The sequence below is a fragment of the Denticeps clupeoides genome, chromosome 19 (genome assembly GCF_900700375.1).
Source record: "Denticeps clupeoides chromosome 19, fDenClu1.1, whole genome shotgun sequence".
NCBI lineage: Eukaryota > Metazoa > Chordata > Actinopteri > Clupeiformes > Denticipitidae > Denticeps > Denticeps clupeoides.
The window spans coordinates 9,042,721-9,054,260 of NC_041725.1; the positions used below are offsets into that span (position 1 = coordinate 9,042,721).

Below are 11,540 nucleotides of genomic sequence, written 5' to 3' on the forward strand. Positions count from 1 at the left end.
CGACTGAATTTGTTGTCACATTAAAAAACAGAAAGCACTCTGTGCTTGAAGTTATGCTCAATTCGTTGGATGGATAGGGAAGATTTCGTTAAAAGTAGCAGAATAATTCCAGGATGCCGTTTCATTGTTAGTTGTGTTGCATTTTATTCAGAAGCAATACTGCTATTTTCTGATTAGCTATTGGGTAGGGGCTTTTATGATTGGCTGGTAAGTGACGGACTCTAGGACCCCAGCAGAGATGCACTTGTACTATAGTGAGGCACTACTGTGCCGCCATTGCAGTCTGAGAAGTATTGAGTTCTGCGGCATATTACCCTATAAAATGACTTTTAATTTCAGTGACTGTCATGCTCAATGGGTGACACTTGAGAGCCCTGATTAGATTTCATTAAAGGTTGATTTTTCTCAGGATATACATTATATGTACATTATATATACCACAGTGTGGTAGTAGCCTGATGGATAACACACTCGTCTATGAACCAGAAGACACAGGTTCAAATCTCACTTACTACCATTATGTCCCTGAGCAAGACACTTAACCCTAAGTTGCTCCAGGGGGACTGTCCCTTAACTTCGGATTGTAAGTCGCTCTGATAAATGCTGTAAATGTAAATGTTATATGAACTTCACATTTGGTGATGCAAAATATTTGAAACCAACAATATCATGTTATGCTTTTATTTTGTAACTTTACCAATCAAATTCAGTTTTGTGTTCTTATCTGGTTTCAGCAAGATGATGTAGCATTTTGGGGCAAATAAACAGAAAAGCAAGCCAAAGGCCGAGGCTAGAATAGCAAAGATTTCCACAGCTACTGTGAACTTCCCTGGAGAGCTCACATAGGCAGGGATGAAGGCCAGCCACACTGCACAGAATATCAGCATGCTGAAAGTGATGTATTTTGCTTCATTAAAGTTCCCAGGCAGCTTTCTGGCAAGGAAGGCCAAGACAAAGCATAAGCAAGCTAAAAGACCAATGTATCCTAAAACACACCAGAAAGCTAGCTCGGAACCCTCACTGCACTCCAGGATGATCTTGGATCTCTGGTACTGAGTGTTTCTCAATGGAAAGGGAGGTGCTGAGATAAGCCAGGCAGCACAGATGACCACCTGAACCAGGGTGCAGGAGAAGATGATCACTCTCTGCTGTCTGGGCCCCAGCCACTTCATCAAATCATTTCCGGGCCGAGTTGCAGTGAATGCACCTAGAACCACGAGTGTTTTACCCAGGATGCAAGAGATACAGAGTGAGAAAGTGATGCTGAAGGCAGTGTGGCGCAGCATGCAGGACCAGGATGTGGGCTCGCCAATGAACACCAGGGCACACAAGAAGCACAGAGTTAAAGAGAGAAGAATGAAGAAGCTCAGTTCAGAGTTGTTTAGACGAACAATGGGAGTATTTCGGAAGTGGAAGAAAACAGCCAGGACCAATAGAGTGAGGCAGGCACCTGCAACAGCTATAACAGTCAGTGTCATCCCCATTGCATCATGGGAAAGGAACTCAACCACTTTTGGTATACATTGTGTTCCATTTAAATTAGACCAGAAGTCATCAGGACAGGATATGCAGTCTACTGAATCTGTTAGGAGAAATAAATGATCCATTATAATATCGTTAATATTGTTTTTATATGAGTTGTGTGTTCACAGTACTGAATCTCACCTGTCTCATTACTAATCTTGCCACTGTCACATGGTACACAGTCAAAGCAGCATAGAGGCTTCCCTTGGCGGACAGCCTTCCTGTATCCTGGAGGACAACTGTCACTGCACACAGACACCAGCACCTGTTTGTTATAGAAGATGACAGAAGTGTCAATTTTGACAGACTGATGGTGCATCTATTTGAGAAAGACTAGCCCTGATATGCCTTATTACTGGTTGTCCATTAACTGATATTATATAATATGTGGTAGATTTATGACGTTTATCAGATGCCATTATCCAGAGTCACTTACAATCATTAGTAACAGGGACAGGCCCCTGGAACAGTTAGGTGTCTTGCTCAGGGACACAATGGTAGTAAGTGGGGTTTGAACCAGTAGTTGTTGTCTTCTGGTTCATAGGTGAGTGTCTTACCCCCTAGGTTACTAGTGGTAGATATGGTTCATTTCAATATAGACATTGAATTACTATATAGGGCAGAACTAGTTTGATTATTCTAAATTCTATTTTAAAGATGTCTTCATTTTTTAAACAAAAACATAGTTTGACTTACTGCAAGTACTCTCTAAAGTACTTCACCAGATGGGATTTCATGCACTTAAAGATGCAGCTGCTTGCCTCTTTTCGATCACCTGTCCACTTCAGCCCCTCTTCCTGGATAAAAAGTTCCTTTTCGTGAGGTTTTGTTCCATCATAAAGACCCACTGTTACAAACTGGATTTGTCCATTTGCATCCCGCTGCCAGTTTATCAGATCATAGTAAGGAATGGCATTTCCTTTCTCATCAAAATTAATTTTTTCATCAGCAATGGAGAAGGAAACCTCTTGAAGGTAGTGCTGAAGCTATAGGGGGAAAATTACTTAATTTATTCTTTAAGTATATGGGTGAAAATCTTCCGATTTATTTTATTTACCTGCCATGGCTGAACATCAATTTGGTTAGAACAGGAAGAGTTTTGGAAAGGTCCCTTTCCAGGTTTGCAGTTGATAAGGCCATGTAAAGAGTGTGCTATTGCATATACAGCCTTGTACACATTATAAGTAACTCGTGGGCTTGATGTGTTCATGTAGGATGAATACTGATCCCTTATAGTCTCATTGCCTGTACATGTGGGCAGCTGGCTACTTCCAGAAGCCGGTGAGGTCGAACAACCATAAAGAGCCTCCCAAAGTTCATGTACCATAGGGTTGGATGGGTATCTCCATGGGTCAACAGTCAGCAGATAGTCTCTAAGCCGCGGGATGCGTCCCTTACGAATGGCAAAGCCAATGGTACCATCTAGTAATGGGTATGATTCTGCCAGCACAGAGGCCGTCACCCAGGCCTCACTGGCAATCCACTGAATTCCAGTGATGTTTTGATTCATGAACTCTTTCAGGAAAGGGTAAAACTCCCCCTCAACTGAAAAGACAACAATCACCTTAGCACTGGAAGTCCTCATCACATCTAGGATTTTTAGCACCTTCTCTACACTATAATCTTTGGGAATCATTTCATGGTAGGCCAGACAGATATCAGTGTTCTCAAGCTCCCTTTTCAAACCCTGCAGAGCAAATCTGCCATAGTCGTGATCCTCTGTGACGACACCAATCCATTTCCAGCCAAAATGTTTCAGGAGGCGAGCGATGGCTTTTACTTGGTAGTCATCATTTGGCACAACCCTGAAAAATGTTGGGTACTTTGCTCTGTTGCTCAGACAAGAGCAAGTAGAAAAATAGCTTATCTAAGGAGAAAGTAAGAGAAAAAGAAATGGTAAGTTTTTCAGAGTTTCGACTTTTGAAATAGCATACAGCCAAAACAATCAAATTATATTAGAGAGGATAACTTAAAGAGAAGAATGTCATAATAAAATATATTCTATTTTCAAAGTTGCTGTCCTGGACTTTTGTTATCTCTGAAGCTATAAATCAAAAACCTGAGATAATATTGTCTTTAAACAAACATTAACTAATGGCTAGTATACATTGTAACTAAAGGCGGTAACTAAAAGAAAACATACTTCACATCCACTGAACTGTCAAAATGTCCAAAAATTAACCATACACTCTCACCATTGATACTCTGAAGGGCTGCAATGTTCTGGAAAGAACAATGGACTGGGATGACCCAGATTCCCCAACTACAGCCAGGAGAGAGCTGGCCCCAGAGCACATAGCACCATGGGCTGTTTCTTGTCCATTTAGTACTTGCAAAACAGCCTTCTGTGCAGTAATTGGGGTTGAACAAGAATCATAGATCTTATAACCGAGCATATGGTTGGGTAACAAATCTGTTCGGTTATTTATCTCCTCCACAGCCAGCCGCATTGCCTGAGCCCAGCGGAAAGCCCTTGGGTCAAACCTAGTTGCAGAGAAAAGTTCAAGATTGAAACCTTCTGACTTCAGAGAGAAAAATGCATAGTAAAATGTCCCTGCAGGATCTTAAAAAAAAAACTGACTAAAAGAAGCTCACCCTTTACACTGGGCACTCATTGGCTGCAGTTTATAGTCTGTATGTGGCATCTCCACTCTGTAATGCATCGGAAAAATCCCTCCTATAGTGAAGTCTCCATTGTTCATGAACACAGGCAGCTCAAAATCACCCCAAAGAACACAAACTGTGGCAGCTGACAGTAAAACATGACAAAGCAATGATGGCAAGACCAGGAGAGGAGTCATCTTCAGACACCTGTCCCTGACAGACAGGAGTAAGGCTGTACCTCTATTTTTATAAGCCTGTCTCTCTTTCAACCATCTCATTTGGTTTAAAATCTCTCTGGATTCAAAATGTTATGTAAAATTAACTCCTCCTCCCATTTGATTCCATGGAATCTGTTCTGATAAGCATGTATTTGTACAGTCCCCTAATTTGCATATAAGCATTTTGTTACAATATTACTTAAAGACTTCAATCTAAACCCAAGCTCCTACCAGTAAAATTATTTATTACTATTTCCTCACTAATTGTGATGTGAAAGTGAAGTGATTGTCATTGTGAAACACAGTGTCCTCTGCTTTTAACCATCACCCTTGGTGAGCAGTGGGCAGCCTTGACAGGCAGTGTGTGGGGACAGTGCTTTGCCCAGTGGCACCTCAGTGGCAACTTGTGGCTCGGGATTCGAACCAGCAACTTTCTGATTACGTGTCAGTCTCCTTACCCGCTAGGACAACCACTGCCCTGATGAATAATATGCATTAACAATACACTGCCTGTATGTGTGTCCATTCATAATTGTATTTATCTAATGGTGAGGGTTCTTAGCATTGTCATGCCACAGTAGGGTGAAAAGAAAAAGGCACAAAAACACAACTATTAAGAAAAAGGTGAAGTTTAATAAATGAAAAAGGCACAGTGATCATACACATAAATTAATAAACTGATAACACAGTAGCACACAGAAAAAACAACATAATCAATGCATGGAGCTGTGGGAGAAGAGTTATAATCACCCCTACCAAATGAGTGGCCGCTGGGGGTGATTAGAACCCTTGCACGTGTGTGATAAGCAGCACCTGACTAGCCCAGGACTGCCTAGGCATCACAACCATAGCAAGGTAATAAATAAAAATGTAAAATTAAAATTAGTTTGTGTCATATTTGACACTTTGGGCAGTACCAAACAGCATCAAGCTCTGCTTTGGGAGTCTAACTTTGTCATCTGTCTCTACAATGCACTCTGTGTCACTCAAATTACCATTAAGCTAGTGAACTTCCATCTAAAAATTATCCATTGCATAGATATTTCTGAATTCCGAGTCTATTTATTTGTTGTAAATATGACATTTCAATCTGCAAATTGGGTAATTGATTAATCAAAACACTGTATTGTGGACTATGGAAAAGAAATGTATATAATTCCAGAAAAAAATAACAAATGACCCTTGAGGGATTTACAACTAAATCTCTATTTTTAATGGCTGTATGTGAGAACTGTTGTACTGCAAAAGGTAGAAGACAAGCATCAGATTGTAAACTCTCACACACTGATGCTTGCAGAGTTCATCGCCTCATAGACAGGGCGGAACAAAGAAAAAAAAAGAGCAGCGGTAGAGGGAAGATTATAGGCCAAATGCCGTTTCGAACAGTGGTTGCCTGATGCCGCCATTTGACAGAGGCAGCAAACAGTGGTCTGTGCACATGCTCAACACTACCACGTATTATGTCAGCTTTTTTTTACACATGCTAAACCGTCCGGTCAGAGCTCTCCTTTCACACTGTGTTTCACCAAGATTGATGGTTAAAAGCAGAGGACTCATTTCGCTGTTTGCACCGTGTGCTGTGCTGTGTTTCACAATGACAATCACATAATTTCTTACCTCTGTATCCCTGCCACATCAAGACCATTTGAGTGCCTATTTTCTGCAGCAGGCTCAAAAGAAAAGAGCCAGGAACATCTTACATTGTTGCATTGAAATCAAAAGTGTCTGAACAAAGGGAGTGAGAGAGAGGAAGTGTGTGTGTGTGTCACTGTGAGAGTTCAATGTGTGCATCTGCACACTGTAATGTAAAAAGTCTATATTTGGCAGATTTAAAGCATACATGTGTGTTTTTTGTGTTAGTCCATTTTTATTTCATTTAATTATTATTATAACAGCTCAAAAAGCTATATTCTCTAAAGATTTTAGTTCTGTTTTTACATTTACAGCATGTATCATACACCCCAATATTGCAGCAAGTACCTGGAATAAACTCTCAATTTGAGATTTCGGGTTTATAGGGCCTTGGTTATCAATAAGAGAGTAAGTCATGATTAATATTGCACAGAAAGCTCAAAAAGATTTAAGATGTTAATTGATTCAGGTGAAGAGGAATAAAATGGTGCTGTTTGGCAACTTAAAAGGTGAAATAAAAGAGGGTGTTAACGTGCATGTATGGAAGCAGATCACTGTGACTGTGAACAGCATTGGTGTAACTCAGTTATACTGATGCAGTTTACACTTTCCCTGGTAATGTGTTTAGCAGGTTTTGCCTGAAATCCTAGTGATGTGTTTAGCTTAGTTGAACTAAATTCAAAATGATTTACATTTACATTTACAGCATTTATCAGACGCCCTTATCCAGAGCGACTTACAATCAGTATTTACAGGGACAGTCTCCCCTGGAGCAACTAAAGGTTAAGTGTCTTGCTCAGGGACACAATGGTAGTAAGTGGGATTTGAACCCGGGTCTTCTGGTTCACAGGCGAGTGTCTTACCCACTAGGCTACTACCACCCTATATTTAGGTTTAGTTAAAGAAATGACTTGAAGATTGCTATGTTAAAGTTAAATTAAAAAGTTAAATTTAAATACATTTTAATGTTTTTCTTCATTAACCAGAGACAAATACAAACTTGTTCCATTTTAATTTTATTAAATCAGATGATTAAGTGCCAAACACCAGTTTTAGCCCCACAGAGACCTAAAACTGGAAAGCCTCTTTGATCAGTCTCCCATCCGAGACCATGACATTTTATGGCTGATGCAGCACTCCACCATGGCCCGTGTTTGACTTTGCTCGATGTTGTGTTTCCTCTCCTGTCTGATAACAGCGCCAGATCTGCCATGTCTGAATATGATGACTGTCATTGCTCTTATTTAATTCATTTTTTTTCATTGTTTAACCTACAATGCTATGTCAATTAAACAATGATTTATCCTGGATGTGTGCATTTTCTTTGACTGGTGTACACAATTACACATTAGGTATTTGTGAGTGAAAGGCATGTCTGTAATAACTCAACTAACTATGCAACCTATAATCTCACAATTACATAAGTCAATAAAGAAAGCGCATTAATCATATATAATCTGTTACAAACATCCTCTGAAATCATGGCTGATTAACCTAATTTAAAATGAACTATGAGAGTCATTTATTCTCTGTCACAGCTTGTTTTCCTCTTCTGCAGCACAAGTTCGCACTGACAGGAAGGGCATACATGATCTGAGAGCAGCCGTGGACTTCTGCATATCGTACACCCATGTCGAAATTTGATAAATCGCAAAATGGGCATATAAATGATCGTACACCTGTTTTTCAGCTATACACACATTTGATAATTAAGGGCCACTGTGTGTATATTTTGAAGATAATGTTTTGTTATAAACATAAGCTGTATTGATTTTTTTATTATAAATGAATCAGGCTGCATACATGCAACATAAATGTATGTTCACAAATACCAAGCTGCAAGTGCAGGTTTGACAGTCTGTAAGTAGCCTTAAAATTGTATTTACAAAAGATTATTGATGGATTAAAATACATTTAAAATAATGTATTAAATGCACAACACTTGTATATGAAGTAAGAAGAGAATCTAATATCCTGGCTGAAAATTCTTCATCAAAAGTGCATAAAAAGCAATAAAAAATAAAAAAATATTTGTCAACATTCTGACAAAAAGTACATTCCAACGGATTATTATTTTCACGTATATATTAAATATGTTTACACTAAAACACCTGCCTTTTTATTTTGCAACTTTACCCATTAGATGTTGTTTGGTATTTTTTTCTGGTTTCAACAAGATGATATAGCATTTTGGAGCAAATAGGCACAACAAAAGGCCAAAACTGGAGGCTAGAATAGCAAAGATCTCCACAGCTACCGTGAACTTCCCTGGAGAGCTCACATAGGCAGGGATGAAGGCCAGCCACACTGCACAGAATATCAGCATGCTGAAAGTGATGTATTTTGCTTCATTAAAGTTCCCAGGCAGCTTTCTGGCAAGGAAGGCCAAGACAAAGCATAAGCAAGCTAAAAGACCAATGTATCCTAAAACACACCAGAAAGCTAGCTCGGAACCCTCACTGCACTCCAGGATGATTTTGGATCTCTGGTACTGAGTGTTTCTCAATGGAAAGGGAGGTGCTGAGATAAGCCAGGCAGCACAGATGACCACCTGAACCAGGGTGCAGGAGAAGATGATCACTCTCTGCTGTCTGGGCCCCAGCCACTTCATCAAATCATTTCCGGGCCGAGTAGCAGTGAATGCACCTAGAACCACGAGTGTTTTACCCAGGATGCAAGAGATACAGAGTGAGAAAGTGATGCTGAAGGCAGTGTGGCGCAGCATGCAGGACCAGGATGTGGGCTCGCCAATGAACACCAGGGCACACAAGAAGCACAGAGTTAAAGAGAGAAGAATGAAGAAGCTCAGTTCAGAGTTGTTTAGACGAACAATGGGAGTATTTCGGAAGTGGAAGAAAACAGCCAGGACCAATAGAGTGAGGCAGGCACCTGCAACAGCTATAACAGTCAGTGTCATCCCCATTGCATCATGGGAAAGGAACTCCACCACTTTAGGTATGCACTGTGTTCCATCTGTGTTAGACCAGAAGTCCTCAGGACAAGGTATACAGTCTACTGAATCTGTTGGGACAGAGAGAGTGATGATTACAATCTTGTGTTATTTATTTGAAAATGCAGTGAAAATGCATTTTACTTGTCTTTACTTGTCTGATTACTAATCTTGCCACTGTCACACGGTACACAGTCAAAGCAGCATAGAGGCTTCCCTTGGCGGACAGCCTTCCTAAATCCTCGCGGACAGCTCTCACTGCACACAGACACCAGCACCTGTCAGAGAAAATACATTCAATTATTTATTATGTGATTTATTTGTGTCAATTATACCTGCAGCTACACTGTGAATCAATATGATGATTTACTTTTTACTATTTTGTAACTAAATCTAATCATGCTTAAAAATTGATTTTGTGTTTTTCTTTTATTCCTATGACTTTAAGACCTCTAAAACCTTATGTCTAATTAAAACCAGAGTCTGACTTACTGCAAGTACTTTCTAAAGTACTTCACCAGAGGGGATTTCATGCACTTAAAGACAGAGCTTGCCTCTTTACGCTCGCCTGTCCACTTGAGCGCCTCCTCCTGGATAAAAAGCTCTTTTTCATCATGTTTTGCTCCATCATAAAGACCCACTGTCACAAACTCAATTTGTCCATTAGCACTCCTCTGCCAGTTAATTAGGTCATAAGACGGAACTGCATCACCCTTCTGATCAAAATGTATTTTCTCAACAGACGTGGTAAAAGAAACCTCTTGGATATAATGCTGAAGCTATGGGCATTTGGACAGAGAATTTAATTGTAGTCATTGTTATGTGTAGTAAGGTTTAAACAAAGAAATGCTAGTCTACTTTTAATCATTCAATTTAGATATTTTACTATAATACTTTTAACAATACCTGCCATGGGTGTACATCACTTAAGTTAGAACATGAGTTTTGGAAAGGTCCCTTCCCAGGTATACAATTTATAAGGCCATGCAAAGAGTGTGCTATTGCGTATACAGCTTTGTACACATTATAAGTAACTCGTGGGCTAGATGTGTTCATGTAGGCTGAATTATGCTCCATCAGATTTTCATTGCCTGTACATCGCAGCAATTGGCTATTATCGGAGGCAGATGATGTAGAACAGCCAAAAAGAGCCTCCCAAAGCTCATGAACCAGAGGGTTAGATGGGTATCTCCATGGATCTACAGTGAGCAGATAGTCTTTAAGCCCTTGGATGTATCCTTTTCGAATAGCAAAACCAATGGTACCATCTAGAAAGGGGTATGATTCTGCCAGCACAGAGGCCGTCACCCAGGCCTCACTGGCAATCCACTGAATTCCAGTGATGTTCTGATTCATGAACTCTTTCAGGAAAGGGTAAAACTCCCCCTCACCTGAAAAGACAACAACAACCTTAGCGCTGGAGGTCCTCATGACATCTAAGATTTGAAGCACTTTCTCAATCCTATAGTCTTTGGGAATCATTTCATGATAGGCCAGACAGATATCAGTGTTCTCAAGCTCCCTTTTCAAACCCTGCAGAGCAAATCTGCCATAGTCGTGATCCTCTGTGATGACACCAATCCATTTCCAGCCAAAATGTTTCAGGAGGCGAGCGATGGCTTTTACTTGATAATCATCATTTGGCACAACCCTGAAAAATGTTGGGTACTTTGCTCTGTCGCTCAGACAAGAGCAGGTAGAAAAATAACTTATCTGAGGAGAAGATATGATCAAGTAATTGTAATTTGTCAAAGTTTTAAAGAATCTAAAGAAGAAGAGAACATATTAAAGACCTAAACATTGAAATATGAACATTCAGAGTAGCAGTAGTTTTAACATATCCATCTTTAAAATGGCTCAATGCTATCATTATTGCATTATGTGCATGATCACTTCCCCAGTATCTCTGTCTCACCATTGGTATTCTGAATGGCTGAAGAGTTCTTGAAACAACAATTGACTGTGAAGATCCAGATTCCCCAACTATTGCCAAGAGAGGACTAGCACCAGAACACATAACATTATGGGCTGTTTCTTGTCCATTTAGTACAGCCAAAATGGCTTTTTGTGCTGTCACTGGGGTGGCACAAGAATCAAAGATTTTATAACCCAGCTTGTGGTTGGGTAACAAATCTGTACGATTGTTTATCTCCTCCACTGCCAGTCGCATTGCTTGAGCCCAGCGGAAAGCCCTTGGGTCAAACCTGTGTACACAGGAAAGGTAAACAGAAAAATATTAACTTGTAATCTTCTAGTACTAATTTGCTTACAGCTTATTAATTAATATTGTTTTGCTTACCCTTTACACTGAGTACTCTTCGGTTGCATTGCATAATCTGTGTGTGGCATCTCAACTCTGTAATGTATTGGAAAAATCCCTCCTATAGTGAAATCTCCATCAGCTATGAACCAAGGCAGCTCAAAATCCCCTTGAAGAACACAAACTGTGGCAGATGACTTCAAAACATGATAGAACAGGGATGAGGAAAAAAGGAGAAGGATCATCTTCAGAGCTCAGACAGTGGCAGACAAGATTGGAGTCAAACGTCTGTTTTTATAAGCCTGCCTCCCTTTGATGGTTGGTAACTCTCTGGAATCAGACACACTGCAGA

At 40.1% G+C, this 11,540-nt stretch overlaps 2 protein-coding genes across 2 annotated transcripts; both read right to left on the reverse strand.

Annotated features, from left to right (window-relative positions):
• Positions 1–680: 680 nt before the first annotated feature.
• Positions 681–4,332, reverse strand: LOC114769295 (extracellular calcium-sensing receptor-like). Its single transcript, XM_028962181.1, has 6 exons — positions 4,120–4,332; positions 3,720–4,008; positions 2,582–3,391; positions 2,286–2,510; positions 1,666–1,789; positions 681–1,582 (listed from the first exon to the last, which is right to left on the reverse strand). Exons 1-6 carry the CDS (start codon positions 4,323–4,325, stop codon positions 681–683), a joined length of 2,556 nt encoding a protein of 851 aa, XP_028818014.1. The 5' UTR covers positions 4,326–4,332.
• Positions 4,333–8,097: 3,765 nt separating this feature from the next.
• On the reverse strand, positions 8,098–11,341 carry LOC114769161 (extracellular calcium-sensing receptor-like). Its single transcript, XM_028961942.1, has 6 exons — positions 11,228–11,341; positions 10,844–11,132; positions 9,835–10,641; positions 9,483–9,707; positions 9,083–9,206; positions 8,098–8,999 (listed from the first exon to the last, which is right to left on the reverse strand). Exons 1-6 carry the CDS (start codon positions 11,275–11,277, stop codon positions 8,098–8,100), a joined length of 2,397 nt encoding a protein of 798 aa, XP_028817775.1. The 5' UTR covers positions 11,278–11,341.
• Positions 11,342–11,540: the final 199 nt, after the last annotated feature.